Below are 25,242 nucleotides of genomic sequence, written 5' to 3'. Positions count from 1 at the left end.
TTAGTATTCAATTCGTTTATTCCACAATAAATAATTAGTACAATTAATGCAAATTTTTAATAAATTATTATATTAATAATTAAGGCAAATGCTTAGTAATTATTATTTAAATGCGAAATTAGCATCATTGTACAAGTTAGTGAGTACGACTATAGTTAACATGATAATAAATAAATAAATAGTGTTATTTACATTAATAATACGTGTACACTTAATAATAAATTATTATTTTGAAAAAATAATAATAAATAATAATATAAAAATAAAAGTCGACAAAACTTTAGCTGCATTTTATTTGATGTGTATTTTCTGACTCATTTTGCTTAAACTTTTTTTTTGTATTTTTTAATAAGTCATTATTTTACTTTTATATGTATATTTCTTTGGTACGTTTTGTCAACTTTTACGTAAACGAAACCTATTACACTTTTCTTACGCTTTTCTCTGCTTTTGGTGGGTCATTGTTATTCCCTCTCTAATTTTGGTACATTAAGTTAATGTACCAAAATATTTTTATCAGCACGTAAACTTAAGTTTACAAAAGACTTCAAAAAGGAGTATTTCTGTATTCTTTGGTCTATTTTAACCCTAGTACCGGTACCTAATACATATCTGTTTTGGTACAGTCACTCTAATATTTAGTTTGTGTCAATGTTTATTGCACTCCATTTTTTTCATCTTTCTTGTTTCAGCCCAAGCAAGATTGTGTAATAAGGTTCATTTTAATTGGTTATTTTGTTGAGGTAAGTATCGCCGTTAACTCCATTCAGTATCAGTCATCCAATTGACTTAGTCCTTTTTGACAATAGCCTGAAAAGTATTCGTACTTTAATTTCTTTTAATTTAAGCTAATGTACTTTCATTAAAAGAATGGTTTACTCAGTTCCAAACGATTGTCTTGAATCGATTGACTGAAAAGAAAAGAAATGGTACATTGATATTATTAGTTTTGGAAATTATTTACAAAAGCAATTTATTTCTTTTATAAGTAAAAAAACATACTCGTCAATAAAGCACAGAAGGCAAATAATTAAATACCGACTAATTTAGTTTTAGTATGTGAATAATAAAATTAAAATAGCAAAACGAAATAAAAGTATTGCATTACTGGAATTCTAAATTACGAATTCAAATGAAGGAATCATATTGCATTCATTTATTAAGTACTAATTGAAATCTTGTCTGAAATTACTCTTGAAACTAAATTACTCGGTATTTTATATCAAATTTGAAATTAAATAATAATACGTTTCATTCTAAAGAACAAATCTATAGTCAAATAAAATGAGAAAGTGCTCTACTGCAACATAAGAGTGGGTTTATTTAATACTACAACTAATATTAAAAATACGAGAAGATAAAAGCTTGATTAAAAATAAGTTATTTACTAAATAAAGCTACATTGTGCTAAGTAATTAAAGCGATCCATTCCAATGGCACATGTGTTTGTGATGTGTGTAACTCTTAAACAATTAAAAAGAACTGTGAAAGAATGCATGCAATCTGCCGTTAGATAAGTTATTTCATTAATTAAAAGATTAGGATTAGAGGCATGTTATGTTTTAATGTTAAAAGATTATATTTGAATGTAAGTAATTAAAAAAAATGTTATTTTGTTATATGTGTCGTACGTGTATGCATATGCATGTAGTAATAAGCGGTTATATCAATATTACAAAACAAATACTCCAATTTTATATATTAGTCTAGAAGCCTAGATAGTTTAAAAGTACATTTATATACACTTTTGATATTTACGTCAAATTTCATCCATGGTCTATTGGACCGTCTATGACGGTCGGGATTCCTCTACCATAAATGGGTATTTGCCATGACCTCTTTATTTGGTAGGTGCGGATTAGTAGTAAAAATTAAAGATCTTCTACTACAAAGCAATACTATTATCATCTTTTATATAAAAATAAGTCGGGTTTTCCTTCCTGACGCTATAACTGCAGAACGCAAGAACCGATTCCACGGTTTTGCATACGCTGGAAAGGTATCGGGCCCCGTGAGGTTTATAGCAAAAAAATCCGGGATAATCATTGGTGGCGAGACGGAGTTCGCCGGATTTGCTAGTCTGTTATAAAAATACTAAAAGAACACTCTGTCTTAAACAATATTTGTATTAAGCGTTAACAAAAAAATGATGACAGTACGATTGACCGACAAACATCCAAACAAAGTAACTTTCACATTTATATTATTAAGGGCCTGTTTCACAATGTCTAGATAGCCGCTATGTCCCAGATAACTTTGAATTAAGAACGTAATTTGTATGCACTATCTGTCATATTAGTTCATCAGGCACTTATGTATATGAAGGTGGTGAAACAGGTGCTAAGTTTGATAATACGTCTTAAAAGAGGATAGTTATAATAATCGCGGTTTGTTTAAAGGTACTAGACTAAGGTATTTTGTTCGTAAGAATAAATAATCTAGTACTATTACAGTTCTATATTTCGTGTTATTTTGACCCTGAAATACTTTATCTTATATCGTGTAAAATAACAATAGTACAATCACATAATAATATTTAAACAAATTCATTTAAAACTGCTCATTGCTCTTCAAAGAAATTCAAACTTTAACCTATTGTTTACAAAGTATAAAATTGAATAATAGAGCTTAGGATAGCTTGATATGCTGATGGGTTAAGAGAAATTTTATTTTATCAAAGGACCGAAGCTCACGAAAGCATTTTCTTGTTCTACCTTTAAAATTTATGCGCACCCTAATAATTTGTGTTTGAACTAAATATTATTAAAATGAATTCTGGAGGCCGTTTAGCCTAGAGGTCATTTTGCCCGAGACTAATAAAACTTCAAAAAAGGTTGACCTAAAGCGTTTCTGGCGAAGATTTATAACGATAGAAATCTGGTACCTTTTTGTAAAGTGTTTATTACACCTTTGTAAGAAATTAAAGCGAAAATGTTTAATATATTTTGTATTATATTTTACAGAGACTAGGCAGAAACGTCCTGTGACGAAACAAGACAAGAAATATGAATACCATTAGATAGGGTTTATTTAATCCTAGGGGGTAATTTTAACTCAAACTTTTAGAATAACGAAAAACGTTACGCTTTGTTCTGGATTCCGGATGGGCCGGCTTGACTGGAGTGATATCGCGGCCTTATAGAAAACCGATGTGTAACAACGCTTTCGTTGTGTGAGGTTACCGGAGGCCTAATTACCTCTTCTTCTAATCCCCGATTCCCCAACAACCCAAAAATTCCCAGTAACGCACTCTGGTGTTTCGGGTGTCCATGAGTGGCAGCAATTGCTTACCGTCAGGTAATTTGTCCACTCATTTACTCCATAAAAATCCTATTTGTTATAAAATTTGGTTCAAAGTTACCCTAGGGTCAAAAAACTCGATTTTACCAATAGTACGTATAGATTTTTTGAAAGATTATTATAAGGGATTTTGGAATCAGATAGGTAAATAGTATTATTAACTCGACTGTAAGACACCTAAAACCTAGGTCTTATAATGACCTGTCCGTCCAATTTATTGTGCCTTCTTCATCCTTATACCACTTAATATTTAAAAGCTAAACAAGACCATTGTCAGCTTGAAACTGCCAACTACTTAGTTCTTTCTTTCATAAGACAAAGCGGATTTTCAATATTCTTATAAAATACTGCATTCATAAACTAAGACCTGCTAAGTGCTAAGTCACGTCTAGCGTTTAAAATGAATGTTGAATGCATTTTTAGGGTACTGCACCAAAAGATTAAAATAGGACTACTAAGACTGTCTGTCATTCACTGTGAGCTAAAAATCCCACACTCCCTAGAAAACTGGGCACCTTTTGAAGGTTTCTCACCGTTATCAAAAAAGGGTTGTATCTTTTAATAGTATTTCTCCCCAAAAAGCTAGGCCAAGGCTGTTGACATTTGAAAAGATAGCTTATACAGCACCCTTTAGTTGGTTCATTCGTACCAGCCAATCAAAGCGCCGAAGGCACACTCGTTTCGTTTTTGTTCAACGTGAAGCAAACTTGTACTAAGGGCACCGTTTGTTTGTTAATTTGAGTAGAATTTAGTCATTATAATTTTATATGCTTGCTGATGACAGATCGATCTGGTATTTGTTACATACTTTTAATTTTTATGACCATACAATTATAATCTAACTTTCTTCAACAATATAAATGAACGAATACTACGAAGCTCTTCGTCCATGAGTCCGACTCGCACTTGACCATTTTTTTATTTAATATGGTGCAGTCAGGTCCTTTATGAATTAAAATTAAATTTGCTGCTCTCTATTTACGAGGCGAATACCTTAGGTTTGTTGGGAAAAATGTGTTAGATTAATTTTGTGCTCAGGTTACAAATATGTGTGGAGTGTTTTGTTTTTTTTTTCTAAAGCTATATGAGTGGTTTGTTGTTTATTGTTTTTAATTTAAATTCCGTTGTCATGGTTGTATAAAAAATAAAATTATATTTTTTGATTTTCATAAATGCAGACTTAACCAAAGTACCTTTGTGATATTAGATAGATAGGTTAGATTAGACTACATTGCTTACTTAATTATTTCTTTTATTTATATTTGGCCTCCATCGTTACTACGAAAATTTATTATTACTTATACAAAATTTTAATAAAAATAAAGATTAATGATGTTTTTCGTAATTGGCAAGAATATACAGATTAAAAGTTAATCTTTTTCTAAATCTCTTAAAAATATCTACTTAAAAAAAATAAAATCCGACAACATTTTAATTATTTTCCCCGCTTCCTGATTGCCATTTAAAACCATTAAGTGGACTTGGTATAATCTGCTTTATATTATATTTTAATATTTAAAAACACATCAAGTAATCTCTTTTTATATGATATAATATTTTTAATGGCTACATTTTTCGCGTGTCCGTAATGTCAGCGTGTAGGGTAACACGTGACAAATTATTTCGTTTCTTATGGAGTTTTAATTGTTTGTTTCCATTTTTAAGAATGTTTTAAACTTTTGATGTGTTTTTGTACTAGGCTTGTGCCTAGTACAAAAACGTGTTTTACTTAATTATAATAGTATATATAATGAGTAAATTATCTTGTGATAATTTACTCAATAACATATTTGTCAATCTTAAAGGTAACAAAATGAGAATTTGTGATTAACGGTATGTTTTGATAGGTATTGAAAGTTATAATCTTAGTCTTTTAAGATACACATTTTTTTTTTAAGTCATAATGCCGTACTCAGGGAGATTTAAATAAAACTATTTACTATTAACGATTAATTAAAACTATTCCTCAGTAACGATTTTGCACCGAAAACAGTTGCTAAGAATTGGGTTAAATAACCATTAAATGACTCTGAGTACAGCGGTAATTTATATTATGAGATCGGTTTTAGTACATTTATTTAAATTAAAATGCAAGTTTACAGCGAAAGCCAAATCACTTTACATTTTAGGCTGCATGTACCTACTCATTCTATAACACAAAAATACACTTGCCCGTATTGTCTTTTCCTTTCTTTACTACCCATAAATCCTGACAAATTGTATTTCGTAGAACATATTCGTACAATATCAGAAAAATGAAAATATGATTCAATCTATAGACTATCTAGAGGCGTAACAATGGGGGATACATTCAATACCTTTCCTGGAATCTCAGTAGGATGATAGAAGCTTTCACATTTCTATTGAAACTCCTTTCCTTCGACAGAAAGTTTATATTTCAATAACATGTGGCTACTTTAACATACGTATATAGGAATTTAAAAAGTTTGGATTGTTGAATAAAGAAGTATGAGTTATGATTTAATTTATGAGGTAATAGTTTTACGTCTGAATACTAGAATACTAAATATTAAGTTGTACTTATCGCGCTATCTTTGTTAATTGATAAAGTATTTGTAGCTGTAGAACTAATCTTTAAATTTAGTGGTGCAAATCGTGCCGCTTATTTAATCAAACAATTTAATCTAATTGTGCTTTCAATGCCAGTTTAGTTTAATTAATTCTTAGACATGCTGAATACAATTCACAGATGCACACAGACATGCAAAGATACAAAGAAAAAATATTGAGTGATAACATTCAAGCCAAACCTTCATCACAGAGTCAGAAAAACAGGTGCAGTCATGAAAATCAGTGTAGTCAAAGTAATCGAAGCAGTCAAAAAAGTCATGACAGTCAAGAAAAACAAACATGCACAGTTGAAACAATTTAATGAAACATGCAACATGCAATATGATCAGTCGGTCACCTGAGAAGAGAATAGCTTCTTCAATCCGATGATGGTTGATAGTAAGAGAGCAATCTTTGAGATCAGTAGGGCCTTTCCGACCATGAGGGCCAAGACTTTGAAGGTCAGGGCACCGAACAATCCGAATTTAAGGGCAGCCAAGGCCAACACGGGCCCGAATGGCTTCTGACGGCCTCTTCCACTTTCGAAGACCTTTGGTGGTTTCATTGATACACCTGGAATTGTAAAAGAAATACGTTTATATTTATCTGACAGATAGGTAAAGTCATAGCAAGTGAGATAACCAAATACTTTTTTTAAGGGGGAAAATCATCCTATAACTTCTCCCGCCTTGGGCGAGGCGAAAGAGAGTATCAGACTCTTACTGACTAAAACCACTCCGTTCCTACTCCTGCGTTTCGAACCGGAGCCCCGGTAACCCGCTAGGTGTCCGTATATCATCAAATACTACCAGTTACAGATGTCTTTACTGGGTAAAGGAAAGGGGTAATTAATAAGTTTTAAAGTTTTTAACTACTTCTTTGTAAACTACTAATAAAAGTATCATGTATGTATGTCATATTTAAAAGTCGATTTGCAAACTCCAAAAATGTATAAAATGCGTAAGCTAGCATTATAATATACAAACATGTTGTAAGCTTTTCTGATATTTCCCATAAATATTCCAGATAAAAATAATATTTTTCGCTTCCTGAGCTCCGTCTAATAAATCCCAATTGGCCATTACAGTCCGATATACAAAATTGGTCTGCAAGTCCGGGGGAGCGTTCACGCAGAGTCTATTACAGCCACGCATCGGCCCTTCTAATTACTTCCCAGTGCGGCGGTCGACTGAGCTCGAATCAATTACACAATTCAGTACACCTGAAAGGCACCTTTTAGGCCTTTGGTATGTATGTAAGTATGGGCTTGAACTGATATTGGATTTGTCGATTTTTTTCTATCGATTTGCCCTTTTTTGTATAAACTAATGTATGTCATAGATAATAGAACTAATGTATGTCAGTTTTGAGTATCATTTTTCACATTTTACTTAAAATTTTCAATTTTCTAGTTGTTTGTTATTACAATTTTTTTGTTTTTTATTCGGTAAAACATCCTACATTCTGGATCGTGGATGTGTTTACAAAGAAATTGCTTCTACGAGGCATGCTGTGTAGGAGATACTGTTTAGGTACTAGTTATATACTCTAAATGTAAAAATGGTGGGGTATTCAGTTCGAAGAAAGGGTAAGTAAATGTTACATTGCCTCGTTGGCTATTGACTGCCTCGTTGGTCGAGTGGTCGCAAATGCGACTGCCGGACAAGGGGTCTCGGGTTCGATTCCCGGGTCGGGCAAAAGTATTACTGGGCCTTTATCGGTTTTTCGAAAAATTCTCAGTAGCAGCACGGAGTCTGGAATTGTGCCCAGTATATGGCAATGGTGAGAAGTGGGTGTCCATTGTATAGCGGCACTAGCCATAATGTGAACCTCTGCCTACCCCTTCGGGGATAAAAGGCGTGACGTTGTAATAGTAGCAGTAGTAGTAAATGTTACATATTCACTTCTTTTAGCTTTTTAAACCAAGTAAAATATAAACCAAACAAACGTACCAACACCAAGGCTTCCGTCCTTCTCCTGCTTGCCAGAGATGACCAGGTCTGCATCATTCAGCAGCCTGTACCTCAAGGACCGCGAGCTGACGAAGTGCCACAGCTTGTCCATGATGAACTGCTGTGCCTGGTCTTCCAGTGATGTACCGGCTCTGGCCAGGGTCTCTGATTTAATTGGGATTTCAGCTGCGGCTCCATGACTGTAATGTGAAATTTGTAACGATTACTATATTTGATCCGTCTAGTTCGTCAAGTAATTGCAATTGGTAAGTAAGGAAACTTGCATTTAATTCCCAGGTAGAGAAAAGTATAAATTGAGAATTGAAAAAAAATCTGAAATTCTGCCCGACATAGGGTAACAAGCTTAGCTTCAGTGAAAGTGCACCTCTGCTACCCCTTCCAAAGACTGAAAGGTGTGACGTTCCGTTATTGATGTCACAATTTGAATCTGATATGCTACAATGCAACAATCAAACAGGGGCTAATTAGGACTATACACGATATTGGTTGCTGTAACTACGCTGCTTCTTATTAATATTTCAGAGACCAATACCTAGCCTACCTTCAAGGACGTCACTGTCAGAGAAGTTATTATAAAAAAAAGAAATTAAAAATAACCAAGTAATGAATCTTGTTTTACGAACTTTGTAATAAACAAACCCTTTACAACCAGGAAGAAAGTATTAAATAAAAAAGGAGCGCCAACCGGCAATCTTGACAGTTCGACGTACGAACGGTAGGTACTAAAAAGTTTTTCATTAACGGCATAATGAATTAAGGCCGGTGTGTACTTCTGAACATTTTTCACAAAGTTTCGTCTGAAAGTTTCGGAGTTCTCGGTACATTTTTTTTTTATTTACGCCCAACTACCCTTTTTAATTTATAAGGCGAATCGAAAACTTCTTGTTTCTTTGTTCGTTCCAGTTCCGTTCTTTTTTCGGGAAGATTAGTTGTGTTTGTGAAGGTGTGTTCCGTATTCACGGTTTTGGTTATTATGGACTCTATTGTTTTTAATAAAGTTAGAATTTGATTAACTTGATATATGGGATTGATGAAACTTGTATATTATCACAACTTTCGTGATGCTTACTCATGTAACTGTTTGACGAGGATGATCAGTTCAGGAGGACCAGTTTCAAGTCATGCTAGAAGCTCATATTAGATATTCGCCGCGTCATGCGTCGCGAAATGCTGCTCATGAATATGACCCACCTATGAATAGAAACTAGTCGAGTTCCTCGTCAAATACGCAAGTAACATAATAATTAAGTTTGTATTTTTTTCAATACGGTCGATTATTTTGATTGTACACTGTAGAATTTGAAGTCCGAGAATTTGTTAAGATTAAGATTATGTATTCAAATTGGGCCAAGTACCATCAGTTTCAAGATCAAGTTTTAGTTCTGTTATGAGGGCTAGGTGAAATACAGTTAAAATTAATTATTCTTCCAAAACCACCACAATCCAATTCTTCGGAAACCAAAACTTACCTTTCATCAACAATCATAACATCATCTCCTAGCTGGAAGGATGCTGTCCTGAGCATCCGATCCACGTAGCCAACCAGTTCGATAGCTATACACGAAGATGTCTCTCGCTGCACACATTTGTTCGTCAAACCTCGTTTCAACGCTTCTTCAGGGGATTTCTGAAACAGAAGAAAGTCATAATTCAATTAAAATTATAATTAATTATTCTTGGAGTCTTTTCAAGTCAGTAACTTTTGGAAAGATGTAAGTTTTTATTTTTATTGGTGGTTAAATATTAGCATCGTTTTTGTTATGTTACTGGGCGTTAAGTGGTTTTCCATCAGAGACGTGCTATGCTATATTGGCAGTAAATGCGTTTGGCTTCCATCAGTCATATTCATTGGTACACATAGCTTAGCATTGGTGGAACCGGACTCAGCTAAGCAATTTTTTATATGGAAAAATGCGTACTTTGGTTGTGTGCTATGGATGGCTTCCCTACTATAGATACATCGCACCCTTAGTATCAGTGGAAACGATCACATAGTTTTATAGCTTAACTATTACATCTTCGTAGCATAGTTACTACTAAGTACAGTATTTTAAAATCACCCAATTAAGGTAACGTGATACAACTCAATGTATTATATGAAAAACTCGTGAAAATTATCGCCAACAAAATTTCATTATACATTTCGTTTAAATTGGTTACAAAACTCGGGAAAAGCTGACGAATATTCACTTTACTCAATGTTGAAATACATACACCTGCAGCAGTTGCAATTTATTTTACATACCGCCTTAAAAATACAACGCGAAACTTTAATTAAAAGCATTGTATACATACATACTGAATTAAGTATTGAGAAGGCCTAGTTCGAATATTCTTTACGTTTAACGAGATCAAAACCGCGTCTAGTAATGTCATTGATTGATTCATCGGAGTAAGTCTAAGTCAATCAGAGCGCAAAACGCGGCAAACTTTTTAATCTCACAAATTATTCAAGTAACACATAAAAGTCAACGCACTTGTAGCGCCTCTGGTGTTTCAAATGAATATGTCTGATTGTTTACTGGCCTATCCACTAAAAAGAACACAGTTTTAAAAATAAATATGTGTAGTCTGTTCCATGTTACACAAAAATATGCCATCATAGCTATGCATTATGGATTATATTCACATACAGTCATCTATTACATTTCGGATTTGAATTTATCATTCGGTTTGATAGCTTGGTTTTTCACGCAGTTTTCCCCTTAGTCTCACTTTATTTTGTGTAGAGGTAATGCAGAAGGTTCATAGAATAAAGCTAATTTAGGCATGGTTACAATACTTTTTTTTGCATTATGTTCCTAGTGGTATAATTCTGAAAAGTGATACACAGTCCATTTTTGTCTAATTTTTAACCAATGACACACGAATGCAAAAACTAGCCGATAAGAGAAAAATACAAACCATCGACTTTATAAATACATAGTAGCGTATTAATTGTAATAACCTACTTTAGTACCCTCAACCCCATTTTAACCCCATTTTTTATAGTAGCACACCAATTTTAGAAACGTTTCTTTCAAATATTAGCGTATTTTTCAACAATAACATAATTTTACCACTGATTTGACTTGATAAATTATTTATTAAATAAAAATTGTGCCTTTGATTTTTTAATTTTATACTTTTTATTTAATTCTTATTTCTAAGTGAACCTTCTAAACTCGCCTATAGCATGTCAATCAATGGTGATAAATCGTGCAGGACCAACGCAAGGATCGTTGACAAACACATTAATCTGTTCAGTTCCTATCAATAAAATATTTCTCAGCAGACCCTTGTTTTGTTTTCCAAGGAAAATATACTGATAAGCAGAATAAATGGCACTATATATTGCACGTATGCTCACGAAAATAGCATCGACATAAAGTATGTTATGAAAATAGTGCGAGGTTATTTTTATTTTCTTTATTGTAGCGTTTCGTAGATGTGAAAGAGCCATCACCATGGGACCCAGTAGGGCTGATGCCTGACCCGGATATTTGGACAACCTAGCGGGTTACCAGAGGCCTTAGTCTGCTATTCGGACGGAGCTATGTAGGTTGTATAGCTCCGTCCCTCTTGACACTGATCAGTGATCGACCATTCTGACACAATTGTAATAGCAGACTAAGGCCCCGGGGCTCCGCATCAACAGCTTTAAGTGGCCACTGCTGACCAAAGACTTCTTATTGCACGGAAAAGGTTTGGGCGATTTCAAAATTATAATTGGAAATTATACGCCCATGTTTTCTTACGGCAGTTTGTCAGTGGTGTCTAAATAATGTTATAAATTAGATATAATTCGGAAAAAGTCGCATTGATAGGCACTTGGCGTTAAAAGGTTTCGAAATCGTACCTTCATGCATGACTAAGCATCTTAAATCTCAGGGCCACCACAACATGCTCCTTGCAAACACAATATATTTTTATTCTAACCTTTTCATACACAGTCTATCAATTTATTTACATACATAGCCTATGATTGTATAAACCGTATTTGTCTCAAGGTTTCACTAAATATGGAACATAAATGCCAATGTGTGAATATTAACTAACCTCAATTTTTTTTTTTTTTTTTTTTTTATATTGAATGGGCCGACGTTTGGCCGCTATCTCGCCTGATGGTAAGTGATGATGCGGCCTACGGTGGAGCACGTCTGCCCATATAGCAACCTATTCACTCGGGCTTTGAAGACACCCAGGTTGTACCCATCAGGAAACACAGACTCCGGCAAGGAGTTCCACTCCCTAGCAGTTCGCACAAAGAAGCTTGAAGCGAAGCGTTTCGTGCGAGTTATTGGGATATCCACCATGAAACGGTGACGCCTCGCCGATTGTCTTGTGGTTCGTTGATGGAAAGGACTAAAAATGTTCGTCTATTAAGGAACTTTAATTAGATTCTCTATTTCATACATGGATAAATCTGTCACAATTATGTAGTTTGTGTTATAAAGGTATAAAGCCTATATATATGTTGTGACAAATAACTTAATTAAGAATGGGAAATAAGCCGTGTAGTAATGGCAGAATATAATATTACTCAAAGTCAAAGTCAAAATTATTTATTTCAAATATACCAGGAAGGCATTTTTGAACGTCAAAGCAAATATTAAAATAAAATATATTTCTGTTGGTTAGTCCTCTAGGGAAGTTATTTGCTCGTTCTAAATATAACTTTTATTACAACCCCTACTCTTTGAGCTGACAAAACAAGTAATACATAAAAATACTTTATTATGCTAAAAGGTTTAAATGTGCTTATATTGTATGATCATAACATATCTTATATTATTGTCCAAAAAGCAATCTCAAAACCATTAGTTAATTGTCTAGTCATTTTAATATCTCTAAAATCCTTTAAAATCCTAATAACCAAGTCCAAGACCTTTCAGTTAATGAAAAATTTAAACCACAAGCACTTAATATTTTAGTATTTACATTTTCATGAAAACTTATTAATAAAACAATGGATTATATGAGATAAAGTGGTAAAAACAAAGCGACATCTTAAGTAATCCCGGTTTGTACTTTCAAAGGATTATGTTTAATACACTAGGCGAGAGAAAATATTATATAGTTAGAACAAGTGGCTGTTTTAAGGTAAGCGTCCACAGGCCCGCATCGTACGCACCGCACGCAACGGATTTTAGTTTGTCTTGTATAGAAACTCATACAACTGCGTCCACTGATCCGCATGGTACGGACCGCATCATCGGCAATGCCTACATGCGATGCGTACTGATGACGTCATACGGAATGCGTACGATGCGTATGAAGCGGGCCTGTGGACGCTTACCTGCTTTTCCACCAGTAATGTGCTATGTAGCTATGCTACGAAGATGTAAGAGCTGAGCTGTGAAACTAGCTATGCGAGGAAGATACGCAACTCGAGTATGCGATGTATCGATAGCCATTCACAGCACACATCCATAGCACGCATCTTTCCATATAAAAAATATAGCTTAGCTGAGTCCGTTTCCACTAGTGTTAAGCTATGTGTACCAATGAATATGATTGGTGAAAGCCAATCACATCCACAGCAACGTAGCATAGCACGTCTCTGGTGGAAAAGCAGCCTTATGTTTATTACTTTACTCGTTCATTTTTAAATACGGCTTTTCAAACAAAGCCGGATTTGTGATATCGTTTTTAAAAGTATTTTTCATAATACAGTGAAACCTCGTTAAGTGAGACAACCAAGGGACCTTCAAATTAGTATCACTTATAGAGGTATTCCACTAACCCAGTGTCTCAGATAACCAGGTATAAATGAATATTTGTCTCATTTACAGAGGGTTCCATTAATGGAGGTGAACATACGGGTTATTTCACATAAAGAGGTGTGATTCTTAAATAAAACAATGTGTTATGTGCACATTATAAATGAATAAGAATAAGTAAATCAACAAACAAAACGATGTTGTCTCAGTTACTGAGGTTTATGCATTAAAATTCACTTGCTGTCTCAGTTATAGAGGTAACTAAGATGATAAATCAAAAGAATGAATCCCAGATATAGAGGGTTGTTTGTCCCACTAATAGAGGTAATTCAGTGCCAATGGGTAGGGACCTCAGTATGAGTTCCATTTGTGGAGGTTTCTCACTTATCCAGGTCCCACTTAACCAAGTTTCACTGTATATATTTTCTTATACGGCTTTGAATAACAATATTAAAATATTTTAAGCCGTTCTTATTATTTCCATGCGATTTTGTGACAACAGATCGTTACTATCTCAGGTAACTATAGGTAAATAGGTACATTTGAAATGTCAACAAATAAATAAACAAATAATAGTCTGTCTGTAAACTAGATGTTCGTTCCAAAGTTTAGCTTTGAATGAAGAAGAACGAAGAAGAAACTCCCCTCTTTACTCTTTTAAAAAAATACATGTTTACAATTTCTCTATGTATACTATGGAAAGCCAATTGCTACGAATCTTATGATTATCGTCTGATACATTTTCAAACAATACTTTATATACATTTATGTTGATCATAAAATTGCAAACACTAAAACCATACATTTACTACTTTTTAACTACATTCTCTTAAAAACACTTTAGCATAAAAAGTAGATAAAAATCTAGCCATAAATCATGCTTTCAAATTCCATTTCCTTATGAAAATACAATACGTACGATATGTGTTCCTACTACCATTAAAACAATGTATGAAGACTATAAACACTATAAAACATAACATAGCTACTCCATTTATACACTTTTTGTTTGCTCGTCTTTACGATTGTTAATTGACTTTAATTGGTTATGTGATTCTTTTGATTTATTACTAAGAAAATTTGTATTAATAGGAAGACGTGAAAGATATAAAAATATATCTTTATTTTTTCGTTACTCCTTATTACATAAATTACTTGCCAATAAAAGTTTACTCAAAATCGGTGCAGTCGTTTCAGAGATTTACCGGAACAAACAGACAGACAGACAAAAATTCACAGATGGAAATAAAAAATACTAATTTGGTGTATGTATCGCATGTACTCATCATATGCATGTAGTAAAAAGCGGCTATTTTAATATTACAATAAACAGACACTCCAACTTTATTTATTAGAGTGTAGATATAAATTAAGATCATGATTTAGTGGTTTCCGATAATTACATATGTCGGTTGGTTACTAATGCCGTAAACTCAGATCATGCATGAATGCTACGAACCTCGTGATAAACTGTTATTAATCCATATTTAATTTGATGTCTTGCTATTATTGCATTATGATAGTTAAAATGGGTAATTAGAGTGAAATATACTTTGTGATTAACACCGAGCACAATTTCACGAGAACTGAAAGCCCAACCAAAAATCATATTAGAAGGAAAAAAAAGTAAATTTAAAAATGTCACCGACCAAGAAAAAAATCGTTGAATATTATTACCGGCCTGCTTTTAATAGTCATCTACAATTCAACTTGACTTATGAAAACGTTCCGGATTTCCTTGGTTTTGTGTCGCCATTATTATGGAACCTGAAAATGTCCGCGACCTCTGTCAAAAACCTCTCATTTTTGAACAGGAAACTAAATTCTGTGTGTGTGTGTAACTCACAGGAAATTATGTCTTTTGTGGTCAGTTTGAGCCGTTCAAAGTCAAAATCAAATCATTTATTCTAAAAAAAAACATCCCGGCCGAATTGAGAACCTCCTCCTTTTTGGGAAGTCGGTTAATTAAACCATAAATAGGTGCTTTTGAAATGGAATGTTTCTCGTGCCTAAAATGTTTCTTATGCTTCTGTAGACATTGAATATTGCCAATCACTAAATGGAATAATTAATATTGTAATTATTATCAGAGTCAGTATTCGAGATGCATCTTTGTCTACCACTCCGCAGCTGCGGATAACGTAAAAGGTTACCGGGGCTCCGACTCAAAGCAAGAGAAGGAACGGGGTGGTTTTAGTCAGTAAGAGTCTGACACTCCCTCCCGCCTCACCGAAGGCGGGAGAAGTCATTGGATGGTTTCCCCGTCAAAAAAAATTTTGTCTACCATAAATTATAAAAAAAAATTGGCATGCTCCTGTAAAATATTACCATCAATGTTACCGTTGCAAAATCACTTCAAAAACGAACAAAAATCATTCAATCATTACCTAAAAACAAAATACTATCCCAAAAAACAAAATAGCAAAATACAAACAACATCAACAAACAACACACCATCCCCTTAAACAGCGGGACGATTCACACGCATCTGCACTACTAACACACTTTCCTGACAATTGATACCTCATATTAAGTAACGCCCCAAGTCATAGGAGAAAGCGGGCACTTTCATAAAGAGAGTGTTTTGTTTTAATTATACCAGTAGGATGCTGATTAATAGAGCGGGTGCATGCAAAATGGTATGGGAAATTGTTTTTTGTTTGCTAATTTGTTTTTGTGGACGGTTCATTGTTTTGTAATTGGTAATTATGGTTGATGAGGGGCTTTTAGTATTATAGGTTTTTGGTTGGTTTGTTTTTTGTGATAAGGTAAACAAATAGATAATTATATCTTTTTAATGGGAGCTAATAATAGTTTATTGCGCTTGGAAACTACATATTAAGTCTTGGGCTCTTTAGTAGGTATTAAATTATATGAAAAAAAAACTACTGCCTCGTTAATCACGTGTCCGCAAGTGTGAATGACAAGCAATGGGTCACAGAGTTAATTTTCGAATTAGGCAAAGTATTATTGAATTTTGTGCATTTAAGAAAAAAAAATCAGTATAACCACGCTATTGGAAGTGCACCCATTGTATAGATTGCTATATAATATTAGGTTCACTTCTAAGGGGGTTCACTTTATACATGAGAATTGTCTCACACTCCCTTTTACTTGGTAATCATAATACAACTCTTGAAAAGTTAGTGTTACATCGTGTGCACTTCAGTATTCCGTTTCAAAAATTATAAGACATGATGCTGTATAATATATATTCTGCAAGTTAGTTATTTAGTAATTAAAATAGTAGATAAATCGCTGACCACTCCCAACTTGCACCACCCACAACAATGTTAATGAAACTCTAGTATCGACTAGAGCACCAAGTAGATAATTATAGCGACAAGTGAAAATGTAATTATGAAGTTCCGATGTTTAGCCACAAGAACTTGCGAGTACAATATTATCGATGGTTTAAAGTTTGCGCCGCTTGTTTGAACAATGATTAATGAGAGAGTTATTGTTGCTTTTGGGGTAGTAATCGGAACAAATTGGTATTTGTTTAAGACTTAAGATATGTTTTTAGCATGCTATTTTCTGAGTTCTAGATGATTTCGCGATTTCGTTAATTGAAATCCGTTTGTTTATTATGATGATGAACGTTTTTCTTTTGTATAGTCTTAATGCTTTTAATCTAAAATTTTTGATAGTTATATAGGGTCGGTTCATATCTGACGTAAAATACGTCGAGCGTATCATCGGTCGTACTGACGTATCGTCGGTCAACTGTATTCTATACATTTTGTCTGTTCTAGCGTTATGCGACCGATAATACGCGCATGTTCCGTCAGATATAAACCGACCCTTAATCCTATTCATAGCTATTATTTTCGTTACTAAAGAATAGTTTAAGTAATCATTAAAATATAACGTCTCTCAGTACCTACGGTACTATCCTTACTAATTCTCAGTGTCAAATTTTTGGTAAAACTAAACTAAACTTAGTTATAAAGTTTCCATGTTCGCCATGTTTAACTTAAACTTGTAAGTTACCAACTTATGTCCAACTTATGCCTGAGCTGGTACGTTTAGAGGAGTCTAGGTTCAATTTGCATAATCCTAAAGTTTCTAGTTTACATCGACCAGAGGAGGAAATTTTGGAATTATGTTCCTTATTACATAAGGTGTTCTAAATGTATGCCACGGCTTTAATGGGAGGTAGTGTTGTTTTTGAAGATTACAATAGTAAATATAAATAATTATTGATTATGTGTAATTTCTTTTTCTTACAAAAATACTACGTCTGTGTTGTTATGAAAGAGCTGTCTCTGTCGCTTCGTCAATGAAAACAATTCTCGCATGGAGCAACTTATTGTGTGATCCACAAATTGTTGTTTCGGGTCTGGGTGTTATGTGTTTGTAAAAGCACTCACAACTCGGGAGAAAATCCTAGAGTGAGGTAACGTTTGAAAAAAAAAAAACGGATTAACCACATAACATATGCTAATTAAACAAAAGACTGACAATATGGAATGTCATTTCATAAAACCTTTACTAACCATAAAAGCTACATTAAACATCTCAATACAATAAAGCAGTCTAAGAATGTAATTTATACTTTGTTACTATTTATACAAAGTACAGTTTTGTATAACACAAACTTTTTATAGTCGAGGAAAAATCCCGAAAACAAAAGAAGTATGTACAATTGTACAAAGAAGGTCACTTATCCTGCCTATTATACTTTTATACTTAATGAGTTATCGTAGAGGTAATTTCAATTTTTATAGTGATACATTCAAACATATACTTTATTGCATGTTTTTTAAGGGTAGTTTTTGGGCGAGCGAGCGACTGATATTACCTATGTGTTATTTCAGTATTTTATATTTTACTAAAAGATTACAGATTCCATTATTAAATTGAATAAAAAATTCCATTTTTTATATTTTTTTGTAATGGCTATTAAGGTACCTTGATGTCGCAATATTTTATGGTATACGAAATTGGTTGAAACAATTGCCAAATGTAAAAAAAAAAAATAGTAAAATCTATGTAGCTACACTTATTTATTGCTTTCTATTATAGCCAATTGGATTTAATTTTACCACAGAAATATTGACAAATTCACCAAAAAGTTGAAAAATTGCAGATGCGTGCAGAATTGCAGATACGTTACGACTTTTATCCCCGAAAGTGTAGGCAGAGGTGCACATTACGGCACGTAACGCTACTGTACAATGTACACCCACTTTTCACTATTGTTATGTGTTATAATACCCATGTAATAGGGAGTGAGCCTATTGCCATATATCGAGAACAAATCCAGACTCCGTGCTACCGCTAAGAAATTTTTGAAAAACCGACCAATATAAATCCAGAAATAAAACATGTCTGGGTTATTACTAGTTAACAAGTTATCCTATAAAGTCAAAGAAACCCGAACTTCTTTGATATTGTTTGATAAATAAAAATAATATACAACGATTTTAACTACTAAAATCAATCCGTGAAATAACACAAGTAACATTTGGCAATTGGTCAAGTATAAGCGGAACTGTAAACCACAATAATCAAAACTAAACTAAACCCACTTAATAGCCATTCAAAATACAATACAATATACCACTTTGGACAATTGATGGCTTTAAATGTATTTAACTGTAGTTTGATAATTATTATTTCAACATCGAAGTTCACAAGTGATAGTTCCATTATATGGATCATACATTATTGTAGTGCGGTTGTAGATCACGGCTCTATTTAACGAACAATAAATATAATGTGTGGAGATTATACTATACCTCTTTTTAAGTAAGTAATCTTTGCCCCACACTAGAATTTTCTCCTGTGTCGTGGATGCGTTTATAAATATACAAGTTCACATACACATGATACCCAGACCCGAAACAACAATTGTGTGTATCTTAAATCCATAGGTGACGTCACAAGCCGTACAAAACTACAGTAAAATTTGAGTGATTAGCATGGGGAGAAAATCTCATTATACCACAGCAATATTCCTAGTCAGAGGACGCTCTCTTTGATCATAGGGAACATAAGACATACGACAAACGTATTGGCAAACCTAGACATAGTAGTAACGATCAGCTCGATAGTCTGACAATCTTACCCGGAGCTGCGGACTACCTAGCGGGTTACCGGTGCTCCAGTTCGAAGAGCAAAAGTAGGAACGGGGTGGTTTTTAGTCAGTATGAGACTGACACTCCCTCGCCTCACCTTGGGCAGGTGAAGTCATTAGATAATTTTCCTCCCCCAAAACAAAAAAGGGAAACTTCATACCCTGTTCCCCAAAAAGCTATTGCTGTAATAGCACTTACAAATAACACTAAATGCTTTTACCGACGCTCATAAAGTGCTAACAAGAGTAATTGTAGCATTGTACCGATAAGTAATTAAGACATAAATGTCGAATAAATTTAACGTGTAACACAATTTATGTCTAGTAAGTAGTAATCCTGTTGAGTGAATTGTTATGACACTAATAGTCTGGTAGTGGTATTATCCGAAATGTAATTGTAATTGGTATTATACTATAGGGACTTTTGTTATTGTTTATTTACGATGTCTTGTTTTGTTTATTTCATTTGTGAAAGAAATCAAAGAAAGAAGAAAGAAAAACAGTTTATTTGCACCGATTACAAAAATAATAAACATAAATAATTGATAAAATAAAAGTATTCACGGCGCAAAAAGGCTTAACGCAGAAAGGAGGTGGTATATGGAATAATACAGCCCTGTCTAACGACTTCAAGTGAAGTTTTTCTAAATTAAATTCTAAACAGCCCCCTTCTCAATCTTCCTAATTCCCGATTCCCCAACAACCCTTAAATTCCTAACCGCCAAAGGGCCGGCAATGCACTTGTTATGCCTCTGGTGATTCAGGTGTCCATGGGCGGCGGCGATTGTCTACCATCAGGAGATCTAACTGCTCGCTTACCGGCTAAAACTAGGCTTAAATTGTAGTGTTTTTACACCATTTTATTAGTCACAATCCTTATAAGAGAAACATAGGTTGTTGTAATTTCATGTAATCTACGAAAAATATAAAAACTTATCCTCATTACAAATTATTAAGCCCAGGATCTTTAAAAATCGCACCTCCAACTCACCCAAACCTTATAGGTGTCTTCAATTCAAAGATATAAATATAATCACAGCCACAAAACTAACTGGTCTCTAACAAGAGTTCCCGGAGATGTGTTCCATAATTAATTGGAGCTAACTGTAATCTCCAATTAAGATACGCATAGCTCGCGACCACTTGCTCGAGCCCGTTATGATACACACTGCTGTTTAATCAGGCTGACTTGTTGGGGAAATTAATTATTATTTATTCATTTACATTATTATTCATTCTGTTTTTTTTTCGATTTAAATACGATAAACTCTTCTTTTCAGTTTTTGAATGAATAAATCGATAAATTCTAAGGTAAGTAACCTAAAACGTGTGTCAAATCATTAAAATTATTTGTATTCTATTAATAACATACAATTCCGTGTTTATCGTAGAAAGGCCTATCAAATATATTTATTTATTTTTATAATTGATAAACTGAATAATAAAAACCTTTTTTAGTTATTGTACCACCACCTTTATTATTAAACTGTTTTATTTAGCTTGACTTGTTTGTTTGTTTGTTTGGGTCTTTAGTAATTGGAATTTCTCCCCCTTCCTGACGACAGATCAATCTGATTTTTGGTACACACTCTTATTCTTGATGACCATACATATCCCATATAAAACCGTTTAACGTACGAAATACTTTTATGTATTACCGATTTAGGTATTAACACGCCCGCGTTGCTATATTATTATAACTACACACAAATAGCATTACATCCTAACGAGCACTGTGTCTCAGTATAATGCACAATATCAATTCAAAGAAAATTCATTAGCAGAGTTGCGTGCACGCACTCAGCTGTGTCAGAAAACCGCTTTCAGCGAAATACCAATAATCTTGAAGTAATGTGATAATTAGCCAATAGCTTTCCACTATACATCATTAATGATTATTGTCTTGTAATGTCATTCATATTGTCAAACGTTCAAAATTTAACCATGCGTGAAACACGCAGATTCTATTTTAAAATGCATATACAAATTTGCATTGATATTATGATCACGCTACCCAAATCATCTAGATTGAAATACTACTTTTATTTTGAATTTTTTTCTTTGCTTGCTGTGTTGCTTTGACTTCGACTTTTAACTTAAGTCTTTGACTGCCAATAGAAAACTACTAAAGGCAAATCCTCCGCTAACATCGGTCACCGATGTCCACCACGGCGTTCAATGTGTTGAACGAATTACATACAATGAAACATCTCATAGGACGCTATCTACTAGCAAAAATCACATAAAAAATCTTTCAGTAGTTTTTGAGTTAAATGTGATGGAAAATGTTTTTCCGATAGCACATAAGTAACTGAAGCATTAAATATTTTGCCGAATCTAAAACTTGGTTCACTGAACTACGGCATGGATATCCTAAGAACAACTGACCATGAGCCTGCCTAAGTCTAGTCTATCGTGAAATAACAGATAAAACTCTAACCTACATCAAAATCAAATAACTGTCACAGATATATTTGTCAAACTAAGCTCCCATCCAGTTGCTAAGCTCAACAGAATGGATTCTAGCAAACAAAATAATAAATCGAACATTCTGAACACGTTTTTAATATTAAAACATACAAATTGTTCATATATCTGTAGAAGTGATTAAACGTAGAGGCAGCTTATCAAGCTACACCTTCCATTACAAATTGACCTATCACTACTCAAACATTCTTCATAATTGGAGCTCAAGTTAGACTGGGCGTGTTTAATCCGATATGCTGCCGTTTTGTTCCAATAAAAGAACAAAGGATATAATATAGTACATTCCGATAATATTCGAACAATTGAATATAATCCCCGCTTTTATGAAAAGAGCCTTTTCACATGACGGAAAAGTATTACGTATGTAAGATGAAAATATGAGACAAAATTGAATGGGTAGATTCTTTTTGTTACAAAGAGAATGTCTACATTTTTGATGTAATATTACAATCGATAATGAGTCTTATGGGATGGGTAAGAACTTATCAGTTCTTTTTTTTACAGTCTGATAGTTTTTTAAAGGTTAATAATACTCAAAGGGAATTAAGATATTTAACATTTTCGATGAATACAGAAATAAATGTTTGTTAAAATGAAGACGAAATTATCGTGAAATATATTTTCGTGACACAAACCGATGACAAATTTAATTTTAATTACTTTTCAATTAATTGGTACGGTAGCTACTCATTAAAGAAATTTTGTTTCAGAAAATCCAATTAAAGCAAAGCGTAGTCAATGATTAATTTTTATTAAAATTCATTGAGACGTTCATTTATTTAATTAGATTTCGAGTTCATATCGTTTTGTGAATTCATTCGTATTAAAAATATATTTCTCTATTTTTGTTTTAAATAGTAAATTAAAACTACTGACCCGGCAAACGTTGTTTTGCCCTTAAAAAAATCTAGATTTATGTATTTTTAATGCCACATTATAAAAAAATAAAAACAAATAATTTCGTCAAAAAATTTAAAAAATATAATTATATTTTAAGAATGATAAACCCCTATCACTTAGGGGATAGAAAATAGATAGTAGCCGATTCTTAAACCTACTGAATACGCATATAAAATTTGGTAAAAATCGGTAAAGCCGTTTCGGAGGAGTACGATAACTAACATTGTGACATGAAAATTTTATATATTAGAATAAACATATCAACCTTAAAGTTGCACACATACAAAAGAAATACTCAAGCAAAACATTTATATCGACACATTTCCCACATAATAATATATAAAAAAGAAAACCTCACCTCCTTATCGATTTCACTCGCTCTAACAATACCGAAAATCAGAACCGCTAATAAGTATGCGTTCTTCATTTTTATCGATATTTTTTGTTCAACGTCTTTTCACTTCACTGACACAAACTAACGTTGATTTGATTGGCTCACGTGTGTAAACCAAATGCTTGAAACTGCATCACTATAGTGTTATATATGAAGACGCTTCGCTGATTCCCTGCAGTGGGGCTTGCATTATAGGAAATCATGCATGTCTGTTTGTCTGTTTGTATGTTGATTGTGACAGTTGCTGTTTATATTTTAACTAGCTTATACTAGCGGTTTTGCCCTTGTTATTTCGACAAAAAAAAAACGTATGCAATTATTCTAGACTCTATTATCTATATCTGTCCAAAATTTAATTTATATCTTTTTTTCTGGTATAAGCCGGTAAACGAGCAGACGGATCACCTGATGGTAAGCAATCGCTGACGCCCATAGACGTCCGAAACACCAGAGATATAAGTGCATTGCCGGCATTTTGGGGGTTAGCAATTTAGGGGTTTTCATTGGAAGGGGGATCCTGGGCATCCGGTAATCTCACTCTTATTAAATTAATAAATATACAAATGGTAGTGGTCATTTATAATTTACTTACAATAAAATTAGGTGAAAGAGTAACAAACATACCAACATCCTCTAAAACTTTAGCTTTCTGATCATTAAAAAATATTGTTGAGAGTTCTAATATCTTGAAACTCAACCACTTGTAGTGCTTTTTCGTCTTCATCTTTAGGAGACTGTCATCTCCTCTTAAGCAGACGAATGATGAGTAAGTTAAAATTCGAAGGTAATAGTCGACATTATCGAATTTAAAACAATCCATGTAACTTTAATACTTCGCATTTAAAGATAAAAGTCAGATACATTCATAAAATATATTACCAGCTCAATACAAAAAGTACCAATACATGATTAAACAAAGACAAAAGACCCTGAAGCAATAATGTCGGCCAAACGATGTACTATACCATACCCTTACTCCCCACACGACTTGTGAACATGCATAGTATAGGGAACTATGTAGGATTCAGGAACATACCGATATCGTTAATTTCCTTCCATTTCCCCTAAGGGGGATAGACATGATAATAGCGTATTTATTAGAAACGCAATCAAGGAAAACGTAGAGGGAAAAGTAAGTTAGTATTCAGTTGATCCGGAGGTGCGGACCACCTAGCGGGTTTACCGGGGCTCCGGCTCGAAAAGCAGGAGTAGGAACAGGGTGGTTTTAGTCAGTAAGAGTCTGACATTCCCTCTCACCTCGCCCTGGCGAGAGAAGTCATTAAATGATTCCGCCCCCCGCCCCCTAAAAACAGAGGGAAGAGTAACTCAGTACTCAGTTGTTGACCAATTACGTTTACTAACCAATAAGTGTGCTGATTTTTTTAGTGTCTCAAACTTAAATCACCATTTTTCGGTACGAATGGGTCGGCTCGACCGTGGTGATATCACGGCCTCACAGAAAACTAACGTGAAACAACTTGCGTTGTTGCTTGCATTGTCTTTCGTTATCTTAGTAAGGTTACTTAAAGCCCAATAAACCGCCTTCCCAATCCCTGATTCTCCTACAGTCTTTAAATTCATAACCTCTAAAAGTCCGGCAACGCACTTGTAACGCCTCTGGTGTTTCGGATGTCTATGGACGACGGTGATTGCTTACCATCCGGCTTATACCATCAAAAAACACCTAACATAATAGTTTCACTATTTTTTATCAAACCAAGTCAATTAAGACGAATAATAATATTCCGAAATTGCCAACTTACTTAAAACATAACCCCTCCTCGGTTTTTGGGGCGTGGTTCCTTAAAATTTACTTCCCCCGTCTTGTAACCC

The 25,242-nt window shown here is 33.8% G+C and overlaps 1 protein-coding gene across 3 annotated transcripts; it reads right to left on the bottom strand.

The window, feature by feature from the left end:
• LOC118270816 (uncharacterized) lies at positions 1-23,541 on the bottom strand. Of its 3 annotated transcripts, none has more exons than XM_035586595.2 (5): positions 23,374-23,541; positions 9,314-9,471; positions 7,824-8,023; positions 6,230-6,444; positions 1-911 (listed from the first exon to the last, which is right to left on the bottom strand). In XM_035586595.2, exons 1-5 carry the CDS (start codon positions 23,440-23,442, stop codon positions 876-878), a joined length of 678 nt encoding a protein of 225 aa, XP_035442488.1. In that variant the 5' UTR covers positions 23,443-23,541; the 3' UTR covers positions 1-875. The 3 variants fall into 3 exon arrangements, with proteins under 3 accessions (XP_035442488.1, XP_035442489.1, XP_035442491.1); XM_035586596.2 differs by having other exon boundaries at positions 1-810; XM_035586598.2 differs by having other exon boundaries at positions 1-795.
• Between the last annotated feature and the right edge of the window lie 1,701 nt (positions 23,542-25,242).

This window comes from Spodoptera frugiperda, chromosome 13, assembly GCF_023101765.2.
Source record: "Spodoptera frugiperda isolate SF20-4 chromosome 13, AGI-APGP_CSIRO_Sfru_2.0, whole genome shotgun sequence".
NCBI lineage: Eukaryota > Metazoa > Arthropoda > Insecta > Lepidoptera > Noctuidae > Spodoptera > Spodoptera frugiperda.
Note: the sequence above shows the minus strand (reverse complement) of the source record. Positions and strands in the feature narration are given on the sequence as shown.

Excerpts from the sequence above, each read along its gene's own strand:
- LOC118270816 (XM_035586595.2), bottom strand. The coding sequence starts at position 23,442 with ATGAAGAACGCATACTTATTAGCGGTTCTGATTTTCGGTATTGTTAGA. Across the intron at positions 8,024-9,313 it reads GTTATGATTGTTGATGAAAG|TCATGGAGCCGCAGCTGAAA; the intron begins GTAAGTTTTGGT and ends TTCACATTACAG. Across the intron at positions 912-6,229 it reads AGAAGCTATTCTCTTCTCAG|TCAATCGATTCAAGACAATC; the intron begins GTGACCGACTGA and ends TTTTCTTTTCAG.